A 25,217-nucleotide genomic window follows, 5' to 3' on the forward strand; every position below is an offset into this window, starting at 1 on the left:
AAGCAGCAGGCTGCATTTATATCATTTGTCTCTGTGATCTGTTTAAGACACACCGTGCCCAGTTTAGCTGCAAAGGTTGCAAAGTGTAGCGGGTGATAAAAATGAGCATCTTCGCGTTTGCCAGAATAAATCAGAGGGGATTTGCACAGGCGAGCGCATTGATATACCTCTGTTCCCTTGTTCTGGAAGGCAATTCCATTGAGCTGTATTGCACGATTTTTCAAAACGAAAACACATAGAAAATTGGAATTTTGAAAGAATATTCGAACATGTAAAAAAATGAATATACTAAAATGTGTTTTGAGTGCCGCTGTGGCTCTTGTTTTATAATGATCTGAACAGTGGTGGAGCTTGATTTTAAATGCATGTATTAATGTTGTTAGGAATCCTTGGAGAACCCTATCTGGATGAACAGACAGTTAGACAGCGGCGCTACTTAGACCAGCCACGGCGTAGATCACTGCAATAGACCCTTGTTGAGCGGTCTGATTAAGGCTGGCGCTGAGATTGTAAATAGCACTAAATGGTGTTCTCCGGTTGCTGCATGAATGTGTGAAGCATCAGTTTTGTGTTCATCGCGGTGCTCAGCTTGCTTCGTTAATTGCTCTCACACTTATTGTCATTTAAAGCATGCTGGTAGAGCACTGCAAAGTACCGCCTTCTGGGGGAGTGTCTAACTGGCATGTCAGTCAATTGGGGAAAGCTGTTGGTTGGTTAACTGGAAAGGGGGTGGGGGCAATGCGACCCTCCAGGTGTACTGATCAGTGGTATTGTCATCCGATAGTGAACCCCGATCACTGTTCTGCCTGCTTCCCCCCGGGACCCCCTTGCAAACGAGACACTGGTCAACGGAGGCAATGCTTCCAGCGGGTCCCCGCTCTGTCTAAATAATCCAACCACACAGAATGAAAAAAAGAGCTGCTTCAATGATTGATTGAAGGGTCTGGTTAGAATGTACTGAGCAATGAGTCAGAAATGCAGCAGTGAATTCAAACACTCACATGAAGGAGCACAGGAACCGCACGCTCAGATCCACTTTCCTGAGAACCGGATTTCCAAGGCAAGAACACAGCCGCTTATGTCTTGAACTGTTTTGCGCCTGCGTGCAGGGAAAAGGCCCGGGCACTGCCGGCCAAAAACATGCAGTTCAATGCCAGAAAGACCCAAACGGGGCTTTTTGAGAAGAGAAGAGAAGGATCCCTGTGCATATAATCTAAAGTGAAGGGCATCTCTGAATGAACTGCTATGGGTACAGAGGTTACAGCAACAGGCAATGAAACACACAGCACCTGTAATGGAACCTTGATTGAAGGTATCAGAAAACTGTGTGCCCACTATGAAGACACCATCTCAAAGCGTGCGGTCTCTATCACTGATACGGGCAAGATAAAAACAGCGTGGCGGTGAAGGTGTTAATCTTAACTGGACAACGCCAGTAATGGAACTTAATTGAGAAAAATCACAGAATACAGCAGAGTGCCAAATATTCAGACCCGAACTCAAACATCTCTAAAGCAGAAGGCTAAAGAGTCACATGACCAAAACATGGCAGCCATTTATGTGAGAGGTCAATGTGAAGAGAACGGTTGCATTCCTCCAGCAGGAAGTGGACAGCTCCACTGGGTTAAGAGAGACGAATAACAGAAATACTGCAGGCTGCAGATCTGCTGAAGCATGCAGGACCCACACTTACCTCAAAATACTCTGCGAAATGTTTCAAAAGAATATTCAAGCAAGGCAAATCCTCCCCGAGCAATTCAAAGCATCTATAAAAACCAAAATATCAGAACTCCAGTTCAGCTGTTCACTGCCCAGTTGAGCAGCTCAGTGGTTAGAGTGCTGGGCTGCAGTGTGGAAGGCAGTGGGTTTGAGTAGCTCAGTGGTTAGAGTGCTGGGCTGCTGTGCGGAAGGCAGTGGGATTGAGTAGCTCAGTGGTTAGAGTGCTGGGCTGCAGTGTGGAAGGCAGTGGGTTTCAGTAGCTCAGTGGTTAGAGAGCTGGGCTGCAGTGTGGAAGGCAGTGGGTTTGAGTAGCTCAGTGGTTAGAGTGCTGGGCTGCAGTGTGGAAGGCAGTGTGTTTGAGTAGCTCAGTGGTTAGTGTTGGGCTGCAGTGTGGAAGGCAGTGGGTTTGAGCAGCTCAGTGGTTAGAGTGCTGGGCTGCAGTGTGGAAGGCAGTGGGTTTGAGTAGCTCAGTGGTTAGAGTGCTGGGCTGCAGTGTGGAAGGCAGTGTGTTTGAGTAGCTCAGTGGTTACAGTGCTGGGCTGCAGTGTGGAAGGCAGTGGGTTTGAGTAGCTCAGTGGTTAGAGTGCTGGGCTGCAGTGTGGAAGGCAGTGGGTTTGAGTAGCTCAGTGGTTATAGAGCTGGGCTGCAGTGTGGAAGGCAGTGGGTTTGAGTAGCTCAGTGGTTAGAGTGCTGGGCTGCAGTGTGGAAGGCAGTGGGTTTGAGTAGCTCAGTGGTTAGAGTGCTGGGCTGCAGTGTGGAAGGCAGTGGGTTTGAGTAGCTCAGTGGTTAGAGTGCTGGGCTGCAGTGTGGAAGGCAGTGGGTTTGAGTAGCTCAGTGGTTAGAGTGCTGGGCTGCAGTGTGGAAGGCAAGTGGGTGTGTTTGAGTAGCTCAGTGGTTACAATGCTGGGCTGCAGTGTGGAAGGCAGTGTGTTTGAGTAGCTCAGTGGTTAGAGTGCTGGGCTGCAGTGTGGAAGGCAATGGGTTTGAGTAGCTCAGTGGTTAGAGTGCTGGGCTGCAGTGTGGAAGGCAGTGGGTTTGAGTAGCTCAGTGGTTAGAGTGCTGGGCTGCAGTGTGGAAGGCAGTGGGTTTGAGTAGCTCAGTGGTTAGAGAGTGCTGGGCTGCAGTGTGGAAGGCAGTGTGTTTGATTAGCTCAGTGGTTAGAGTCCTGGGCTGCAGTGTGGAAGGCAGTGTGTTTGAGTAGCTCAGTGGTTAGGGTGCTGGGCTGCAGTGTGGAAGGCAGTGGGTTTGAGTAGCTCAGTGGTTGTAGTGCTGGGCTGCAGCGTGGAAGGCAGTGGGTTTGAGTAGCTCAGTGGTTGAGTGCTGGGCTGCAGTGTGGAAGGCAGTGGGTTTGAGTAGCTCAGTGGTTAGATCTGGGCCCCAGTGTGGAAGGCATTTGTTTGAGTAGCTCAGTGGTTAGAATGCTGGGCTGCAGTGTGGAAGGTAGTGGGTTTGAGTAGCTCAGTGGTTGTAGTGCTGGGCTGCAGTGTGGAAGGCAGTGGGTTTGAGTAGCTCAGTGGTTAGAGTTTGTAGCTCATGTGTTGTTCAAATTACAGTGGCATGTTAATGTGTGTAATTGGTTAGATCTCTTTGTAGTGTAACTGCTCCAAGCTGCACTGTTAATGACTGCAGTATAATTGTAACTGTGATTATACTTGAACAGAATAACCGCGGCTGTAACGGAAATTACTGTAATAAAGGACTTTGTGCAGCGCCGTTTTTTTTTGCGTCTCGAACTTCATCTATAGAAACGAATGCAAATGAAGTTCACATACCTCGAGTCAAAGGACTCCTTTCTGTCTGCTGTTCGGGCTTGCAACGCATCCTCTGAATGATCACAAAAATAAAACCATAAGCGTTAAAAACAGCATAATACAAAATGAGAAAAGCTGCGGCGCTAAAATTCAAACCCGAACCGCGCAAATTAACCACCACCACCGGAAAGAATACAACAATTAGGCCACGTGACGGCTGTCTCGCGCTGTACCTGTGCAGGTGTCGGGTGCGCGTTTTTTGGTTTTGATTATTATTATTATTATTATTATTATTATTATTATTATTATTAGTTATTATTATTATTATATGGTATTCCAGAATGTATTCATTATATATTTGACTTTGTATACATATTTGCCTTCTATCAAAATATATAGCAGGGCCCCTTATATCAAATCGTCCTCAGTGCTGCACCATTCCTAGCCGTGTAAAAACACATGACCATGCAAACATTTAAATAGACACGTGACTGTATCGATTGCTGTTTTGTTTTTCCGATAGAAATTTCGGGCACGCTTGATTTTGAGTGCCGCAAATCTGTATTTCATAGGTATGCAATGAACCATTTGCTGGACTTTAATGACATGTTAATAAGCAATCAATAGAGATGCCACGCTTTTTTTTTTAAAAAAAAAAAAAAAAAACCTTTGTTGGTTTTCATATTTTGCGACGTGTATTTCAGATATATTTGTCGGAGATTATCCCTTTAAAAAAAGGTTCTTTTCAGCACCAGAGCTGTAAGACACGCCTCCCGCCATATTTCGCGAAGTGTATTTCAGATATATTTTCGGAGATTATCCCTTTAAAAAACGAAAGTCGTTCGACGCACGGAGGGCGTGAGAGAGGGAGAGGAAGACCTCTGAGGGAGAGAGCCTCTGCCCTCTCCTTCTCTCTCCTCCCCTCTCCTCTGCACACTCACAGGGGACAGACTTGCTACGTAATAGACTGACTGACGGCCTCCCCTCCCCTCCCCTCCCCTCCCCTCCCCTCCCCCTGCCCGGCGTGGCTCAGTCTCTCCGTCTCTCTCCCTGCTCCCCTGCTCCCCCGCTCCGGCGAGAAGCCTGTCCGCTTCTGGAATTACTGCTGCACTCGCAAGCTTTACCGTTGTGTGTTTCACGCGTTTTATTTGGACCGCGGCGCCTCTTTGTTTGCCCGTGCGTTGTGTTGTGTTTCTTGTGTGTTTTTTCTTGTGTGTTATTAAAGCTACGTGATAGCGCTTCGGGTCTGCGTCCTGACGGCGGCAAGCCTCCCCATAGCCGCTGTCCTGCCTCAAGCGTGCAGACGCGCAAACAGTAACGCTGTTCCTGCTTTAACGCGCGAATGGTGCCTTGATCTGTTGCAGGGTGAGCGGCAGTGCCGATAGCTTCACCCATACCCTATTCAGGGACTCGGGATTTGAAAAAAATAGATGCTTGGTTGAGTTTGACGCAGTGTGAACAATGCGACAAACGGCAATGTTCCCACGACGAAGGGGTGCTGCTGGAAATATCAGCACACTGATAATGAACTTCCAGTGAAAGACCCCGATAGCACCGAGGATCACGGAGGACAAGGAAGAAAATCAATTATGAACACCGTACGGGAGATACTGCAATTAAAGAAGGGATCTATGAGACCTAGGAGTTCATGCTGACTCAGAAATGTCTTCATCTAGACAATGTGGGGAAGCTATAATACAAGGCCAACACAATGCTCGGATATGTTGTGAAAAGTGTTGAATTGAAATCAAGGGAAGTCATTTTAAAACTTTACAATGCATTCAGTCTAGCAGCTATAGCTTCAAGCGGCTTTGAAGTTTGGAGTTAGTTCACTCATAAAGCTAGAACATTTTTCCGTGATGCTTGTGGGCAACCCCTAGGGAGGAACTTCCAAAACAATTATTGTGTTTAGCAGCCAGGGGGCGCTCTAAAAATGGATACGCCTCCAGATTGTGGGGAGACTTGACCCAGCACCCCATCACATGACTCAAGGTCACTTTTCATTGAAGGTAAGTTGCAGTAAATGCCCCTGCTCAAAATCTATCAAAAATAATGTTTCAAGCCAGCCGTCCAATTATGATTTCTGTCAACAGTTAATGGGTGAGTGTCTGAGTTTATCAGTCAGTAAAGACTGTGGCAAATATCGCCACTTGTGTACCAGGGAAGAGACGCTTCAGAAGTATGCTCAGACTGCCCATCTAAAGAGAGAACGCACATCAGTCTTTGTGGATTTCGTGTGGCAGAAGAGGCTTGCAGGCTTCATCACGAACAGAATCTCTCCCAGTGAAGTCGACTTCTTTGCCCCGATGCAAAGCTGAACACATTCGCCTCAACAAGACCTTGAAGAAACGGGGCTCGTTTCGCTTATGTGAAGCGGAGTGTTCTGGTTACAGTTCCAAACAGAAGCAAAAAAAAAAAAAAAAAACAGGAACTATTCATATTGACAGACGAATATTCAGCAAACTGACAGAAAGACTGTCAGATGGAGGAAGGTTGTTCTTGGCAGGGCGCTTCGCAGACACATACAGAGAGAGAGAGAGTGTGCTGGTTCTATTAAAGGACTAACCTGTGGAATCCTCTAGGGGGCGACACCACTAGTTTGCTGCAGCAGCGTTCCACCCAGCCAGCAGAGGGTGGTTATGTGTTTGTGGTGCCCCCATTGTGATCAATCGGCTCTGATGCCGTTCTGCCTGCCCCTGTCTGAATGTGCTACACCCAGTTTGAAAAGCAGACATGCAAAGTGCAGCCTGGGTTACCAACAACGTGTTCTCAAAAAATCGCTATTAATGATTGCACAGCCCAGCCCAGCCCAGCGCAGCACAGGGCAGGAGCGGCAGTGCCACCTAGTGGTCAAATATAATTCATCTTGATTGCTTAATTAGATACAGCAGCCGCGCGTTCTGTCTCGCAGGTTTGCTGTTTCACCTCTGAAATGGCTTCTGGTTCACGGCGTGCTACTGGCTGAAAGCGAAGCGGTGTGTAATGCGAATTCAGTATGTTAACATTTGTCAGCAGATTTCACTCGACTTTATGAAGCAGGGTGAGTTCATTCTCTACGATGATGCAAAACAACCATAATTCATACAGAGCTTAAACTGGACTCGTTACATCGCTTGACACACAAGGTCCTTCACTCTGTAGCGTTGCATATGGACCAGATATTTCATGCCAGACATTTCAGCAGGTTCATATCCGACACGTTCAGTATCGGAGTGTACAGCACAGCGCGCACTGGCTGAGTGGGAAACTTGCATCTAAAACAGCACTCCTGGTTTTGAAAATGGTTCAAATCTCTACAGCCGGCTTTTCAACGCGTTTCTGAGAAGAGTGTGTTTGTCCAGACAGAGCGCGCTTCAGAAAGCCAAAGATGGATTCTTTCACAGCGCAGGGGGCCCTGCTCCAGCGTCTCTTACACCCGCGGCTGTCAGTAGCATTTAACGCCGTTTTCTTCATAAACTGTGCCAGTGTCTTGTTCCCTCTTTTTGTTGTCCTTCAGTATTCTCCACTAGGGGGAGCCATCTTACTTGTAATACTGAAAAGTCGGGTTTGTTTTAAAAAAACGATTGCAATTCTGAGACGGTGTGACTGTGGCGTTGAATTGAAATGATTTCAGTTTCCCACTCCGAATGTCAGGCTGGGAGAGAATGTCATGCGTCGATAGAAGCCACACAGGAGAGTCAAGCGTCACCCGAATTCCATTCTGTCCGAACTGTGCTTTGCTTTTACCAAGGGATACCACAGTAAACGGTTTAGAGTTCTGAAGCCAGATTCTTTCCCACTTGCAACTGCATGTGGATTGTGTAGGTGAAAACTGAGATTAGCCCATTAATTCTAGCATTTGCTAGTCCGATTAGTTGAGTAATTCTATTATGAACATGACATTTTGGATTGTGCTGCAGTTTCCTTGTTTGACCACCAGAGGGTACCACCGAGCTCTCTCCGCCGCCCTGGTCGTTGCACCGCTGAATGTTATTGCTGCAAGGAGAAACTAAGTCAAGCAGAGCAGCGTTTTGGCTATTGCACACTAAAGAGGGCACGAGCCTAGTGTTACCCACAAAACTGTAAAATGTACAACATAAAATCCCCCCCGCCCCCCCCCACTCCTCAGCAGTGCAGCTATTTATGGAGAGGCCTCGGATGGCGAGGGATACCCTTTGGGATGAGAAATCATTTCTCCTTCTCTCGCTGTCTTGCCATTTCCTGCTGAGAGGAAAGAGAAACCACATGTTGGGAAGATGGGGGGGCTCAGGAAAGACGGATATCCCCTTGGAGGTGGGGGGGTCTGGGGGCACACGCCCTAAACCTCTTACTGCCCTAACATTTAATAATCTGCACAAACAGGGGCACTGCAATGGCAATGCAGAGAGACAGGGACACTGCAATAGCAATGCAGACAGACAGGGGCACTGCAACGGCAATGCAGAGAGACAGGGGCACTGCGATGGTGACACGTGATGTCATTGTTGTAGGAAGCTGACTCCCCCACTAGAGGGCGCCTCCTCTAGTCTTGAATGCGTGTTCATGATAAGCGGAGGTACCACAGTCTTGCTTTAGTATTTAACCAAACAGATGCAAAGCGTTTATTAACCCGACTCTTGACAGCCCCTCTGTTTCTCCCACCGAAACGCAGTAGAGAGGTGATTAATTACCACACTGCAGCGGGGTCAATTATCCAGGGCCGCCGCTGAGCCGTGTGCAGAGACCGGGCGTTGTCACCGGCAACTTCCATGATTAATCATTCAGGCCACGGGTCACGCACCTTCTCACACCACGTCTGAACATGCGACAGCCCGGCTGTGCTGCTGATTTCAACCCCTTTCACTGCTGATTAAACTGCAGATAGAGACAGAGGCATCAAAACTGAGCCAGTTCAGAGATTCATCACAGAGTGCGCACAGGGTTATCAAACATCTAAACATACGCTGTACATCAACGTGCATTTCACTAGAGCATGGTGCAATGTGTAAGGATTAGGACAGCAGGATAAAACAAAATATGTGCATAAAAAATATGACTTATGATGCTGTTTTATGATTAGTTTTGTTTATTTTTTGAAATTATTTTGTGCCACTTCCAAAGTAGCCAAAACAGTACAGAACAAGACATGAAAATGATTAATTTCATGACAATTGTGTAATTGCTATTTCAGACACTGCACAGTGCAGCGGTTCTGACACTCTATCACACTGTCTGTCTGCTGCTGATAGGGCATCATGGGACTGCAGTGGATTACCAGCCATGTGGATTGTGTGCTCATAGCACTGGGATCCCATCGGTCATGACAATGTTCCCAGTATGGGGCTCATCCCATTGAATGTGCCTGCGTGCTGTTGCTAGTACAGAGCCTCTGTGTTGCTGGTTTGATGTCTTGAGGAGGTGGCATTTGTTCACGCTGTGAAGTCTCTCTTTGCTCTTGTTTTGCAGCGATCTTTCTCTTCACAGGTTGAACAGGCTGTCTCTGAGTCCGAGCGGCATGCTGGGAAGGGTGCAATCCAAGGGAAAGGAATTCAGAAAGCGCTGGAATGCCTGTGTGGGTTAATTGGGACATTTTCTGAAACAGTTTTCCTAAGTGCTAATTGAAAAGAGGCGTCTTGTTTACAGACTTGCCTCTGTGAGTGTTAATTGTGCACAGTGCTGGGGCTGTGAGAGACTCTGGTGTAGAAAACACAGAGACACACAGAAAGAGAGCGAGAGAGAGAGACACACACACACACACATACACATACAGAGATACACACACACACACACACACACACTCACACCCAGACAGACAGCATTGGTCTTTTCAGAGTCCTAACCACAGCCGCTGCAGTTACAGATGTACTGACCAAACCGTTTAAAGCATTCTTGTTTTGCTGTTGTTCGCTTAGTTCTCCTGATCCCATATGAAGCCCTTTATCCGGGCACTATAAATTTACCTACCTGAGCAGCAGGTAATAGTACCCTGGTCAACCCAACTCCACGCAACTCAACCCAACCCAACCCAACCCAACATCACCCAACCCAACCCAACTCAACCAAACCCAACCCCACCCCACCCCACCCTCACACAATCACTTTCTGTGCTGCTCAGCAAACTGTTGGTCAGTGTCTACATGCAGTAATTCACTACAGTATCCCATAGCAGTAGCACTGCACAGCGTAGTAAAGCACAGAGAAGATAATGAGCCGCAGTATCCCTTGGTAAAAGCACAACAAGTAAAGGGGGGGGTGGGGGTGGTTGCAGTGAGTCAGCGCGCCATCACAAAGCTGCTCCCATATTTTGGGACAGATGTCACTTTGGCACTCACAGGAGTGGCGGCTGCTTTGTTGGCTGTGTGCAATTTAACAAAATCAAACCAAACATTCAACAACAGGACTGAGGGTCCCAGGGGAGAGAGGATTGCTGACAGTCCCATCTGCTGAGCTGCATCCCATCAAATTAGCACCTGAGGGACCAGTGGGGGGGGGTCTCTCCTCCGCCCAGCCCGGAGATGAGCAGGAACGCTGGGATACCCTCGCGCTGATGTGCACAGATCAAAGCGACAAGCAGGCTAATTGTTGTTACGAACACAGCCAGGCTCGACACTCCCAAGGGTAGCAGCATCTATAACAGGATCACAGCTGGGTTAAGAGGAGCAGCACCACATACTGGGGAACAAAGAGTGGACCATATTGCAGAAGGTTCTGATCTTAAATAGCAGACCCTGATATTGATGTGATACAGCCCTCTGAAATGTCTTTATAATATACAGCACTAGACCCTGATACTGATGAGATGCAGCCCTCTGAAATGTCTTTATAATATACAGCATTAGACCCTGATATTGATGAGATCCAGCCCTCTGAAATGTCTTTATAATATTGGCACTAGACCCTAATATTGAAGAGATCCAGCCCTCTGAAATGTCTTTATAATATACAGCACTTGACCCTGATGGTGATGCGATCCAGCCCTCTGAAATCTTGTTATAATATATAGCTGACCCTGATATACTGCTATATAACGGATCCTTACTCTATTACATGATGCTGATCCCCAGTGACTGTAAAGATGTCTGACACCATACAAGGAGCCTTGAGACTCAGAGTATGCACACCAGTACCGGCTCCCCTAATGATGCTCTAGCTCAGCTTTCTTTATTATTGATAACAATATTTATAATTGAACGAGTCGGGGAGCTGACAGCTGGGGTGTGTTTTAACAGCGAGTCGGTCCCGTCACAGACACTCGCACTCCCCCCTCTCTCTCACACACACACACACACACACCGGAGCCTCCCCGAGCTCCAAGCAGCCTGCTAATGAAACAGTTGCTGTTTTGCAGCCACAACATTAATTACTTGATCCCAGGATCTGGTAATGAAGCACTCTCCACAGCAGCACTAATTACATGAGCAAAAAGATGCAATTTCAAAGAGAACACAAGAGCCCTTCTCGTTTCTGAGCCCCGGGGCTTAGCTGGCCTCGCGTCTCGCATCTCGGAGGATGCCTCGCTGTGGAGGGGGAGGTGGGGTGAGGAGCCACGCTTCAGAAACACTCATTTCCTGCCACCCTTCCCGACAGGTGACAGGGTCCTTACTCTTGCTGCTCTGTGCAGTTTTAAAGGAGGTAATATCTTATTCATAATAGAAATTTTCTGATGACTGCAGATCCCTGTTCGAGCACAGAAGCCTCTCCCTGGATCACAGGGAGGGAGTGACCGTCATTCTGTCACTCTCAGTGTGGATGACCCCTTCACGCACTTCTTTCTGTCTCACCTACTCCACTGAGTTGTGAGTTTGTATTTCAGTCAGTATCTGCAATCCAAATTGGCATGTAGCTCCACTCCAGGTTTAACAGGTCAGGTGATATAATTAACTACTGCAGGGTCTGGCTGGAGATTTCATTTGTTCATTAAACCATTGGGAACAGGGTTGGAACAAAATCCAGGAGCGGACGCACCGGCTTTGGCGAGCCCAATACAGGGTTCAACAAGTGCAGTGTTTCTTATGCCCACTAGGGGCAGAGTGTTGGCGTTACTGGCTGCACTGAGAGAGAACAGTGGATTTCTTATGAAGCCACACAGCGAGCGGTATGTAATTCAATAGATTATAACACCAGCAACAATCGCTTGCTGTTTATTATTCATCCAATTAAATAAATACTCTCCACTCTACAGTGTGAATGTCTTTTTTATTTGAAAATTGTACATTTGACAGTTTTTCTCCCTAATATCGAGCATGTTTTGAAATATTAATATTAAAATGATCTGCATTTTCACTATATCATTGATACTATTTGTAATTTGATTTGTAAACAGAACCTTTTACTGCATAGCAACTGTAGGGATATAGTAGAAACTTAAAAAATAACACAATCAAATAAAAAAAAAATAACACAATAGAAATACCAAAGTCTATACAAAATTAAAAATAATTATATTTTCACAAAAAAAATATATATAGATACTGTATATATATAAAAAAGGTGGTTTAAAAACCATGCATATTAAAAACAAATGTGCAGCAGGAATAAAAAATTAAAATGAAACTCAAAATTAAAAATGAAACAATGAACTAAATATAGAAAAGGCACATCCCTTAAAATTGCACCCTCATCTCAAAGCAGCGAGGGCTACAGACATGACAGCATGATGAGCGAGGCCAGCCCAGCTGTGTGGCAAAATCTCCAATACACTGAGGTGTAAACACGCTCTTAATAAATGAAATAGGGTTTAGATCAGCCATCTTTTAAAGGAGCACTAATCACAGTTTAAAATAATATCATAGTAGCATTTTATTTTAAAATAAATCATGTTTTACATTATAGACTAGAAATGTGAATCCGCTGCCAGACCATGAAGTTGACCTACAGCAGAGGAAATGATCGTTTTCCAGGATGCCGAGGGTTCTACTTTCTGAACGAATTCTACAATAAAAGGTGGCCTTTAACCCTGATTTCTGATTTCTAACATCAAAGAATCACTCCTTCAGTCGTCTGATTTCTAACATCAAAGAATCAGGTGCTTAACGAATCACTGTGGAGCGGCCCACTCGCTTTCAATAACAGTTCCTAATTAGATTTTCCCAAAATAGTTTTGCTTTTGAAAACATTTCACATCTTGCTTTTCCCCCTTGTAATTCTTATTTTTAAATAGCGAGAGAAATATTCAGCAAAAGAATTATAATTATAATAATATCAATAATAGTAATATTAATAATAATAATAACAATAATAATATTCATAATAATAATAATAGTAAAAAATGGAGAACAAATGGGTTTATATTATGCCTTACTCTAACTATAATAATAATAAGTTAAATTGTATCATTTTTAAATAATGGAAAAAGACAAAGGGGCAGGAAACACTGTGATTGGTTCCTGGGCGTGTCTGTCTGTCAGTCCGATCCCGCCTCCCAGTTCTTTACAAATAAGAGTTTGTGAACCAGGGCAGAAAGCTTGACCGCTGTCTTTGCAGTTTCCTGGGTCGGATAGTGTCCTGAAAACCGCCGGTAAAATCCTCAGGTCTCTGAGGCTTCAAGTCGTCTGCTCTTGTCCGGTTCCTGTGTGTGTGTGTGAGTCCAGAGAATTGCTCCACGACCCTTTAGTTAAAAGAAAGCCCCCCTGGCAGTCTCCTGTGTGGATGGAAAGCAGCTTTGTGCATTAGCTTGTTCTCTTCGTGTGGTTTCTGCCAGGTTAGCTGCAGGAACCCCTCCAGTCTCCCGGTGTGTTTACCCATATAGTTTGTACCAGGCTCGAGGATCAAGTTAAAAATCCCAAAACGGGGGGAGTCCTGAATCCAGGGTTCAGTCAGAGGGGGGCTCCTGTTTTGGGGTTCCGCTGTCATGCCGTCAGAGGGGATAGAGGGAGGAGGGGAGGTCTCTTACATTGGAGGTATCACAAGACCAGTCATGGCTGGAGAGAGAGAGAGAGAGAGAGAGAGAGGGAGAGAGAGAGAGGGAGAGAGGGATTGAGGAACTTAATGAATTTACAGGCAGTTCTTTTTTGACAGTGGTATCACAATGGCATGTTCACACAGCACATGCTGTTCCATTGCAGTCCCATAGACAGTGTGCTGGCGTGTCAGAACGGTTGACTGTGCAGTATCTGCTCCCAGTGCACTGAGTTGCCCTGGCTGGCAATGCTGTGCTCTGCTGATGATTTTGCTAGCCAGGGTGTCTGCAGGGCGATCCCGGTGGGGTTAGTGAAAGGGGAGTAAGAGGATTGCCCCGCAGGGCAGGAGCCCCAGTGACTCCCCATCCTGTCTGCGTGAGTGTGGGGTGTGGAAGGGGGGAAGGGGGCCAGGTTCTCATAGCTGCCAGCTTCAGGCAGACTCCCCTGGGGTACTGAGTGCTGACAGCTAGCAACCGGACACCCGCACACTCCCACACCATCAAGCACAACAAGAGAGGGAAACTATTTAGGAAAAAGACTGGGAATGTAGGGGGAGGGATGCATTTTGAGCCCTGTACTGGCACTCAGCAATGCTGCTGAGGAGAAGTGGTCTAAAGCTAGCGCTGAAACATTGCAGAAGTGACTTATAGAAGCACAGTGATGGCAGGTAAAGCACAGGTAAGCATTGTAAAGCACAGATGCTGAACGAATGAAAAAAGCCTCTGATTACCTCTGAAGCCGTTGCCCCCGGCGCTTGGGCAGGCTGGGGAGGGGGAGCCCTGCGGGCGGATGACTGGCGCGAAGGCACTCTTCTGCTTGACCGAGGGGAAGGAGGAGAAGGGCAGGATGGAGGCGCCGCCAGAGCCGGGCACTGTGGGGCTGGAGGGCATGACTGCAGGGAGACATGTGATGAAACGCAGCCGTTAACAAGGGCATCCACCACACTGTACAAACACAGCCGCTAACAAGGACTGCACAAACGTCACTGCTCTACACAACCATATCCACCTTCTGCAAGCTCAGAGCAGCTTTGCCACGAGAGAGCTTTCTGGATGCTCTGAGCTTGAGAGGGATGAAATCCAGCTCCTATCTCTCAGAACCCTGCTCTGTGTTCTCACAGTCGAAATGTAGTTTATTTAAAATGATACAATTGTGAGATACGACAGTGTGTGACAATCCACCCTCGCAACGAAGAATCGGAAACACTCCACGCTGAATTCACTGAGCTGTCCAGCGCCCTGCAGCTTGGTCTGGCAGTAAGCTCTGTCTGTGTGTGCAGCCTGAGCTTGTGCCTCATCGGGGTGGAGATGAAACTCACTTCCGTAGGGCGATGCTGTGGGGGAGGCGCTGGTGAAGCCTGGCGAGGACATGGGCACCGCGCCATAGCCGTTCATCCCGCCCGCGCTGCCATAGCCACCCTGCTGGGGCGTGGAGGCAGAGGGGTAGCCACGCGGAGACAGGCTGCTGGTGTTCCGGATGTAACCTCCTGCAGCAGCAGCAAAAAACAAGAAGGGTTACAGATTGAGCTTTTCAGAACTTGCATTGACTCTCCTGAAGCGTGGATTAGCTGTTGTAAACTCTGCATGCTCAGGGATTACAGCCAGCGTGAAAGCAAATATTACTGCATTAATCTGGGTTTATCTTAATCCCCAGCTGATGCAGACAGAGGTTACTGCGTGCTCCCGCTGGACTATCGCAGCACACACACAGTTTGGAGGGCCTACCTTGCCCGTTCTGCCCGGGATCTCCGATGCTGACCCCCAGCTGGCTGCTGTAGGTGTTGAGCCCCATGACACTGCCGTGAGCCGGGGAGCTGGGCAGGGCCTGGAGCTGACTGTGAGGGCGAGGGACGCTGTATAGGGCCTCCGCGATATCTGCTGCACGCTTCAACAGCATGTCCTGAGAGAGGGGGAGAGACCGAGCGAGGGAGAGAAGGTTAGGGACTGAGAGAGGGGGAGAGTTCGAGCGAGTGAGAGAGGGTTAGGGACTGAGAGGGGGAGAGACTGAGCGAGGGAGAGAGGGTTAGGGACTGAGAGAGGGGGAGACCGAGCGAATGAGAGAGGGATAGGGACTGAGAGAGGGAGAGAGGGTTAGGGACTGAGAGGGGAGAGATTTAGAGAGAGGGAGAGGGGAGAGGGTGAGCATCAAAGACAGAGAGAGGGAAAGTGGGAAAACTGGAGACAGAAAAAGGTGAGAGCTTTTGAGACAAAGAGAGAGAGAGAGAGAGAGAGAGAGAGAGAGAGAGAGAGAGAGAGAGAGAGAGAGAGAGAGAGAGAGACGCATGGATTGACAGGCAGACACAGAGACGGATGGAGTCCTGGACAGACAGGCAGGTAGCTACCTGGTTACTCTGTGCGTTTCCATACAGAGCCTCCACCAGATCAGCAGCTCTCTTGAGAAGCACCTCCTGCAGAGACACAAACACAGGGGAGCAGAGTCAACAGGAGCACAACGGAGTTCTGAGTCTCGCTGTCTGTCTAGAGGGGGACTAGGGGGCTCCAGTGGGGTGTGCCACGTAGAGGGCAATCCCACGAGAGCTCTCCAGGGTGCTGAACCACACTCAGAGTCCCTCCCTTTACTGGAACACTATACAGTATGATAACCCTTAGAAAAGTTCCCCATAGAGTGAGTGGTGGGGGTAGTGTGAGGGGAGGGGGGTAGTGTGAGAGGAGACTGTCCTGCGGGAGTCGGTTTGGGGGGGTATTGTGAGGGGAGGGGTCCTCGGGGAGTTGGGGAGGGGTTAGTGTGAGGGGATGGGTTCTCTCACCTTGGCCAGTCTGTCTGGGTCTCCTGGGTGTCTGGGAATGACCTTCTGGAGACGCTGGAAGCCGTAGTCGATGGTGGGTTCATTGAGGGCTGAGGAGAAACAGGAAGTGCAGGTGTTTACTAGACGCACCCTGTTACTGGCGTTCTGTAATCCATTAATACAATAGCACTGGCCATTTCCACACTGAGTGGCTTGTTTTAAAATGATGTGGAATTAAAGCTCATGAAAAATGACAGACATTGCACCCCCTCTCCTCTCCCCTCTCCTCCCCTCTCCTCCCCCTCTCTCTCTCCTCTCTCTCCTCTCTCTCTCCTCTCTATCTCTCTCCTCCTCTCTCTCCTCTCCCATCACCTCCCCTCCCCTCTCTCCTCTCCCATCTCCTCCCCTCCCCTCTCTCCTCTCCTCTCTCTCCCCTCCTGTCTCTCCCCTCTCTCCCCTCCTGTCTCTCCTCTCCCCTCTCCTCCCCTACCCTTTGCAAGCCCAGTGCATCCTGTGGTCCTGTGTGTATTGGAGGAGCTCACCCGTGTATATGAAACGGCCTGGCGCCCCCTTGCAGAACTGCTTGGACTTGTAAGACAGGGTCACCTCCACCACTCCGGGGATGTGCCGAGGAGGGGTCTGAACGCGGATGGCATGGGGCGTGATGAGCTGCAACACAGCAAGAACATTCAAACAATCCGTCTCTATTCAAGAGCCTTTCTCTCATCTGTGGTTCTGTACTGAAAGGCATCAGTAGAATGGTCCGATGGAATATTACAATGGCATGAACACACACTGCATACTGCAGTCCCATGGTCCCCTATCAGCACCAGACAGATGTATCAGGACTGCTGGACAGTGCAGTGTCTGCTCCCATTGCATTGTGGGTAGCCGGTAATGCAGTGGTCTGCTGATGGTTCTGCTAGCTAGGGTCACTGGGATTAGACTGGGATTCCTGGAAGGCGATGCTGGAATGTGTGCGTCGAGTCTGCAAGCCAGTCACCTGACCGCCTCTCACCATGAAATGCAGTCGCCTGGGAAGGAAACGGGAGCCGGGGTCAAGGGTCGTCCTTCCTTTGCAATCTAGGGCTGCATTTCACCAGGAAGGCGCCTGACTCCCTTTCCCGGCGTGAAATCCGATCAGTGCACACGGGCAAGGATCTCACGCCTTGACAGAATATACTATACCCCCCCTGAAGCACTGGCATCAAGTTGAGCTGCCCCCCCCCCCTCTGCCCCCTGCTCGCTCTTCGCTCTGTCTGCTCACCTCACTCCAGACCAGCATGGTCCCAAAGACCACCTGCAGCCCATCGAAGAAGTGCTCTCCAATGACGATGACCATGGCGCCCCCTGTTGTCCAGCCCTCGCTAGGACTGACGGCTTTGATACAGGGCGTGGCTGCAGGACCAGAGAGAGAGAGAGAGAGAGAGAGAATCATTCACAAAGGTGCAGTCAGTCCAGCGCACATACAGTTCATTTAGAGGGAATATTCCTGCCAAAAATTCATGGTTTTGAAAAAGAGCTTGACACTTTCAGCACTGTAATAATTTGTTATATATAACTAACATGCTGTCACACCATGTGGAAACCTATACTTATCTCAACCTGTTCATGTTTAACGAGTTTAATAATGATTCACTCGCTTCTCTTACTTCTGTTTCAAGAAGAGTTTTCTAACGTTTTTAGAATTTGTCTTTGCGTTGCTGCGTGTGTGTGCCGTGCGTTGGGAGGGAGCGTGTGCACATGCGTGTGCGTGCTGTGTGTTTGAAGGGCGCGTGTCCGTACCGTACTCCATGCCAGGCTCTGTTGCGTCCGAGGGGTCAAGCCTCCGGGCGCGGCGTCCGTGCTTCGAGTTGTTGTGGACGAACATGTTGTCGGACACCGCCAGGACATGACCGTCCACACTGACCGTCGTGGAGAGGACCACCTGCAGGGGGCAGCAAACACAGACTGGCAGCAGTTAGTGTCTGCAGCTCACAGGAGCATTGTAAAGAGAAGTGAAGCGATACAAGGCATCGGTGCAAATCCTATTAGTGAAAGAATGGAGAAGAGATGGAAACTGAAGTGAAGCACAATCTGGGAGAGTGGCAGAGCCCAGGCTTCATCTGAGAGAGTTAGTACAAAGCACAGGGACTCCAAGGCGAATGGGGGGAATGGTTTGAAAAGAGATTCTGGAAATGCATCACAGCAAAGGTTTGACGTCAAATCAGAAACACCTGCCACAACACCGTCAATAAGCCGCACGATGCCGCTGTTTCAAAGAGAGTCGTTTACATTGAACTGGAGGGATAGGCGACCCGCTGTCAAGGATACCAGCCTCCAGTTCCGTTAAAGAACTTGTCTTGAGGGTAAAGATCTTCCGAAGTCAACACTGAGACCTCAACACATGCTGGAGAGGGAAGCACCTGTCCACTGTGTGCCTGCGATCAGCCCTCTATCAAAGCCTGTAGCTGCCTGTTCACTCTGCCAGCATATCCTGAAGTCTGTTCCTCTCCCCAGTCTATCATTAATCCAGACCTGCCTTCCTTTCCCTCCCCTTCCCTGCCAGAAATGAGAGCCGTGGGTGTGCGGGAGAGGGGATCAGCCATGACCGCTGTGCACATGGAAGCAATTATCTTTTGATAAATTGTGGAAATAATGTAATCCTTGGAATACAAGGCTCCCCCACCTCCCTCGCCCCTCCCCGCTACTCGCCAGAGCAAATCATCAACACATCACCAGCACTAACGACAACCAGAGGCCCAGGAAGGGCCGAGGCTGGGGATTGGCTGGAGCGGCCCACTCACACCCTCCCTGACCTTTCAGCTCAGCACCCATTGGACGAGGCCAGAGTGCTGCTTGTTGTAAAGAAGGATGCAATATCTCCCAGTAGTGCAGTATCTCCTAGTAGAAACACTGCAAATCGCTGAGAGATGTGGTACAGTACTTTGTACTGTAGGAATAACATATATAGCAAGATACGAAGAGGCTGGGAGGCAGTGGGGTCTAGTGGTTAGAGCTGAGTGACTGGGAGGGAGGGAGGCAGTGGGGTCTAGTGGTTAGAGCTGAGAGACTGGGCTGCCTCACTCCCCCGCCGAGATGTGGTACAGTACCAATCTCGGTTCCCCGACAGGGGTCTGGGAGTGGAAGGGAGGAGGGAGGGAGGGCAAGTCTGGTTCTGTGCGTTAGAGTCGAGAGGCTGGGAGGGAGGGGAGGCAGCAGGGTGTCTTGTGGTTAGAGCGAGAAGGACTCTGCGGAGGGAGGCAGGGTGTTCGTGGTTGAACGTTAGAGTCGAGCGGAGGGAGGGAGGGAGGCAGTGGGTTCTTGTGGTTAGAGCTGAGGGACTGGGAGGGAGGGAGGCAGTGGGGTCTAGTGGTTAGAGCTGAGAGACTGGGAGGGAGGGAGGCAGTGGGGTCTAGTGGTTAGAGCTGAGGGACTGGGAGGGAGGCAGTGGGGTCTAGTGGTTAGAGCTGAGAGACTGGAGGGAGGCAGTGTGGTCTAGTGGTTAGAGCTGAGAGACTGGGAGGGGAGGGAGGCAGTGGGGTCTAGTGGTTAGAGCTGAGAGACTGGGAGGGAGGGAGGCAGTGGGGTCTAGTGGTTAGAGCTGAGAGACTGGGAGGGAGGGAGGCAGTGTGGTCTAGTGGTTAGCTCGAGTAACTGGGAGGGACGGGAGGGCAGTGGGGTTAGTGGTTAGAGCAAGACTGGGACTCTTGACCTGAGTGGGGTCTAGTGGGTTAGAGATCACCCAATGGGGGAGGGAAACCGGGAAGGCAGTGTGGTCTAGGGAGCTGGGGACTGGGAGGGAGTGTGGGGTCTAGTGGTTAGAGCTGAGAGACTGGGAGGGAGGGAGGCAGTGTGGTCTAGTGGTTAGGGCTGAGTGACTGAGGGAGGGAGGCAGTGGGGTCTAGTGGTTAGAGCTGAGAGACTGGGAGGGAGGGAGGGAGGGAGGCAGTGGGGTCTAGTGGTTAGAGCTGAGAGACTGGGAGGGAGGGAGGCAGTGGGGTCTAGTGGTTAGAGCTGAGAGACTGGGAGGGAGGGAGGCAGTGTGGGGTCTAGTGGTTAGAGCTGAGAGACTGGGAGGGAGGGAGGCAGTGGGGTCTAGTGGTTAGAGCTGAGAGACTGGGAGGGAGGGAGGCAGTGGGGTCTAGTGGTTAGAGCTGAGAGACTGGGAGGGAGGGAGGCAGTGGGGTCTAGTGGTTAGAGCTGAGAGACTGGGAGGGAGGCAGTGTGGTCTAGTGGTTAGAGCTGAGAAACTGGGAGGGAGGCAGTGGGGTCTAGTGGTTAGAGCTGAGAGACTGGGAGGGAGGGAGGCAGTGGGGTCCAGTGGTTTGAGCTGAGAGACTGGGAGGCAGTGGGGTCTAGTGGTTAGAGCTAATAGGGACTGAGAGAGAGGGGGAGGCAGTGGGGTCTAGTGGTTTGAGCTGAGTGAGGAAGGCTGTGTGATCTAGTTGTCAGAGCTGTGAGGGAGTCAGTATATAATAGTCTGTATTAATCTTATACAGCCATGAAGGAGTTAACAAAAACATAAAATCAGGGAAAAGAAAACAGATTCGATCTGCTGGTGCTGAATGGTAGAGGAAGTGAGGCGGGAGTCTCCCTAGTGACCACTTCCTGGGTCACGGAGCCTGACCTCGGCATCTGGAGTCAATCACTCAACTCTTGACAACTTCCTGAAACACCTCTATCCATTTCCTGTCTCACCCCCCCCCCCCCCCCCCCCCCCCTTAGACAACTCCCCTGGAAAAAAACCACACACACTTAGTGAGGTATCCCCCTGGTAAAAGCACAGCACAGTGTAGTGAAGCACAGAGAAGATAATGAACCAGCCCCTTCTCAAAGTGTACTGCAGGATCCCTTGGTAGGGATGGTTAGATAGATAAAGCAGCTAGATGGGCAGACAGGCAGACAGGCAGGCAGGCAGGCAGGCAGACAGACAGACAGACAGGCAGGCAGGCAGGCAGGCAGGCAGGCAGACAGGCAGACAGGCGTACCTGGAAACGTCTCATGTCTCGTGGGTTCCCTGCTGTCTTCAGACAGTTCTGGTTGCACTTGAGGAAGAACTTCAAGAAAAATCTGTAGGGGAAGAAAAAATAATATACGATGTCAACATTGGAAATCCATTTCCTGTGACAGACGAAGCAGTGATTCTGCGCGGCAGGGCGCTGTATTCGACCACTACAGATCTGAATGGGATTGATTTAATGTGGGAAGATCAGGGCTACCTTTCAGTGATCTGTGTTAATCTAAGCTGCTGTGAAGAAAGAGATTTGCTACCAGGAAGAAACAGCTGATTGTAATCTATTGGGTAATTGATGATCAGCACACAAACAGAGGGCCGTGGTAATGTCGCTTGTGCTGTTAAAAGGTATGACACTGGATTTAGAACCTTGGTTTGTACATGTTAACCACTAGAAATGAAAATCACAGAAACAGCAGATAGCTTCCCCCCCCCCCCGGCCTCAGCGGGGCTTTGAAACACCCTCCCGGGTTCTAGAAAGCTCTAGACTCTTGCGGTGTGTAGTGGATCTATGGTGTTTGACACTCCACACAAGCCCATCTCTCTGTCTCTCTCTTTCTGTCTCTCAGACTGTGCAGGGTGGCCAGCGGTCCCTGAAAAATAATTCAGATGCTGCGGAGAAGACCCAAATCCCAGGTGAGCTCGGCTCAGCTCCCTTTCCTGTCGCTGTGGCAACCAAGTTTTGCCGCAATCCCCAAGCCCCCTCGCTGCTCATGAGCTGCTTGTGTGTGTGTGTGATGAGACTGGAAGGAGGACTGCTCATAAAACAGTGTGTGCTAATCCACACTGCCTTCCTCCCAGCCCCTCAGCTCTAACCACTAGATCCACATTGCTTCCCTCCCTCCCAGTTGCTCAGCTCTAACCACTAGAGCCACACTGCCTTCCTCCCAGTCCCTCAACTCTAACCACTAGACCACACTGCCTCCCTCCCTCCCAGTTCCTCAGCTCTAACCACTAGAGCCACACTGCCTTCCTCCCAGTCCCTCAACTCTAACCACTAGACCACACTGCCTCCCTCCCTCCATCCCGGTCCCTCAGCTCTAACCACTAGACCACACTGCCTCCCTCCCTCCCAGTCCCTCAGCTCTGTCTACAAGTTCCCAGTGTTCTATACTGCCCCTAGAGGTTGCCTTCTATACAACAGAACAGACTTCCAGCATGCCTGTCAGGACTCTGGGCTCAGCTCTTGTTGCTGTTACAAACCCAAACTCAACTTTACACCTTCCCCCCCAGCACACACACACACACACACACACACACACACACACACGCACACTGACACACGCACACACACAGCTGCACATTTTGTAAATGAAGGTGAGAAGCCTCTGCATTCATTAGCATACATTACCCGGACCTCCTTCCCTCTTCACATGCAAATCTACGGCTACGTTACCCAACACCTTCTGCCACACATTCATTTGCTGAATTATAATTAGACTAATCTTGCATAATTAATAAGCGGGGGCACTCTCCTGAACTCTCTCCCTTGTTTTTAATTGATGTATCTGTTGTTTTTTATCTATATATTTGAGTGTGAACGCCCCGAAAATGATCCCTGACACGGGCGATATTAACCCTGCACCCCCCTGTTCTACTCTACTGATTGGGAGGATATGACACCCGGTGTTCGGTTGGAAGGTGCTTCCAGATTCTCTCTCTCTCTCTCTCTCTCTCTCTCTCTCTCTCTCTCTCTCTCTCTCTCTCTCTCTCTCGTCTCTCTCTCTCTCTCTCTCTCTCTCTAAGCTTATACAAAAGCATCAACAACAAAATTGTCAAGCCATCCCCGAGGCGCTGTGGAGCAATTTAAAATATCCCAAAATATTATTAATAATAATTGACACGCAATAACTACATTATTAAAGAGAAGGCTGAGAGATCACAGTTAAAAGAATCCGAATTGAAAAGAGCGTTTCACTCAGTGAGAATTGTGCGTTGATGCCTCTAGCATACCACTGTAGCAATACCAACGGCTGCCTCGACCCTTGTGTTACTACTGCTGCCTAACCCACACACAATCGTTGTATTGCCACTGTAGGGTCCCTCCTCACTGTAGGGTCCCTCCTCACTGCCCTCTCCTCACTGTAGGGTCCCTCCTCACTGCCCCCTCCTCACTGTAGGGTCCCTCCTCACTGCCCCCTCCTCACTGTAGGGTCCCTCCTCACTGCCCCCTCCTCACTGTAGGGTCTCTCCTCACTGCCCTCTCCTCACTGTAGGGTCCCTCCTCACTGCCCCCTCCTCACTGTAGGGTCTCTCCTCACTGCCCCCTCCTCACTGTAGGGTCTCTCCTCACTGCCCCCTCCTCACTGTAGGGTCTCTCCTCACTGCCCCCTCCTCACTGTAGGGTCTCTCCTCACTGTAGGGTCTCTCCTCACTGCCCCCTCCTCACTGTAGGGTCTCTCCTCACTGTAGGGTCTCTCCTCACTGCCCCCTCCTCACTGTAGGGTCTCTCCTCACTGCCCCCTCCTCACTGTAGGGTCTCTCCTCACTGTAGGGTCTCTCCTCACTGCCCCTCCTCACTGTAGGGTCTCTCCTCACTGTAGGGTCTCTCCTCACTGCCCCCTCCTCACTGTAGGGTCTCTCCTCACTGTAGGGTCCCTCCTCACTGCCCCTCCTCACTGTAGGGTCTCTCCTCACTGCCCCCTCCTCACTGTAGGGTCTCTCCTCACTGTAGGGTCCCTCCTCACTGCCCCCTCCTCACTGTAGGGTCTCTCCTCACTGTAGGGTCCCTCCTCACTGCCCCCTCCTCACTGTAGGGTCCCTCCTCACTGTAGGGTCTCTCCTCACTGCCCCCTCCTCACTGTTTTCAGTTTTTTTGAGGTATGGAAGGTTTCCGCCTCCCCCTCTCTGGCCAGTGTCACAGTCTCTTCTGCTGCCTGAGAAAGACGCTCCCCACTGGGCGAGCTGGGAAATGGATCCCCAGGCTTGGCCAGTGGCCTGCCATTGTTTGTTTCTTAACAACAGCCCCACTGTCTGGCAGCAAGCTCCTGGTGGAATATTTATTGTAGGTATTGATGTCATACCAGTGGTGGTCACTAGGGGACTCCCAACAGATAAATCCACTGACTGGGAGCAGTTCAGGTTCCATGCTCCAAGACTGTTGTGAACTGAAGGGAGCACCCTTTCTCTTAGGGGGGTGAGGGAGGGAGCAGTTCAGTCTCCATGCTTCAGGTCTGCCCTGGACTGGAGGGAGCACCCTTTCTCTTAGGGGAGTGAGGGAGGGAGCAGTTCATTCTGGGTTTACTAACACACTCGACCTGTGATGCTGCACATTTCTAGTCCCACAAACACAAGCTGTTGGTTAAAGATGGTTTCTCTATCCACCGCAAACCTCACTGCAGCTAAAAAGAAAAACCAGTCCCGCTCCGTCGCCGCGGAGACAAGTCCCGCCCCTGGAGACGGGCACTAATTAGCGGCACAGCAGCAGGTGCGAGGGAGATCGTTAGGTAATTGAGATTGTTTACTTGTTGTTCTTCAATAATTAGGTCCTGCTGGTTGCTAATAATGCACTCTCAGATATCTGTTTCTCTGGTCTGAGCAGCACTAGCGACCATTTGCACTGACTCTGCACTGGCCACTCACATCCATTCCTGTCAATACATTTCCCACGTTAACCTGCCAGACTGTACAGGCCAACTGTCAAGAGAAGCACTCTTTTTCACAGTCCCTGGAGCAGTCATTTTTGAGGTTTCATGCCTGAAAAATCTCTCAAGCAGAACCATGAGCAGCCATGGCAGCAGGATGGACTGTGAGTGGATTGTGTGCCGTCCAGCAGTCCTGATAAGGCAGCACACAGTCTGTCTGGTACAGATGTGGGAGCACATGGATCACTAAAAGGATCGTCTCATCCATATTCCCCTTCCACCGGTCCTAGGCGGTTTTTTCCATTATGCAAATAGGATTGATGCTGAGACTGAGAGAGATTAGCAGCTCTCTCAAGTCAACACCCCTCCCCTGTCTGCCATTACATCCTACCTCCTATTAACAGGAGAATACAACAGCATCCTTGCCAACCCAGACCTTAACCCTGCTCCACCAGACCACCTCGAGTCTAGAAGACCGTTCTGGACTCACGCCTCCTCATTTGATCCTCAGATCATCATCCTGGTCTCATCAACTTTCCAAACGATGCCCTGATAGAAGATCCG

At 49.7% G+C, this 25,217-nt stretch overlaps 1 protein-coding gene across 2 annotated transcripts in view; it reads right to left on the minus strand.

Moving 5' to 3' along the window:
* Positions 1–11,962: 11,962 nt before the first annotated feature.
* Positions 11,963–25,217, minus strand: part of LOC121302292 (transcription factor coe2-B-like) — a 33,063-nt gene continuing 19,808 nt past the window's right edge. For both annotated transcript variants that reach the window (XM_041232147.1, XM_041232146.1), the window contains 10 exons: positions 21,044–21,125; positions 17,859–18,000; positions 17,341–17,471; positions 16,616–16,742; positions 16,095–16,183; positions 15,669–15,734; positions 15,052–15,226; positions 14,646–14,813; positions 14,058–14,219; positions 11,963–13,348 (listed from right to left, as the gene is read on the minus strand). In XM_041232147.1, the coding sequence (XP_041088081.1) occupies positions 13,317–13,348; positions 14,058–14,219; positions 14,646–14,813; positions 15,052–15,226; positions 15,669–15,734; positions 16,095–16,183; positions 16,616–16,742; positions 17,341–17,471; positions 17,859–18,000; positions 21,044–21,125 (1,174 nt within the window). In that variant the 3' untranslated portion in view covers positions 11,963–13,316. The remainder of the gene's footprint in view (positions 13,349–14,057; positions 14,220–14,645; positions 14,814–15,051; positions 15,227–15,668; positions 15,735–16,094; positions 16,184–16,615; positions 16,743–17,340; positions 17,472–17,858; positions 18,001–21,043; positions 21,126–25,217) is intronic.

Source organism: Polyodon spathula, chromosome 29, assembly GCF_017654505.1.
Source record: "Polyodon spathula isolate WHYD16114869_AA chromosome 29, ASM1765450v1, whole genome shotgun sequence".
In the NCBI taxonomy this organism is placed as follows: Eukaryota; Metazoa; Chordata; class Actinopteri; order Acipenseriformes; family Polyodontidae; genus Polyodon; species Polyodon spathula.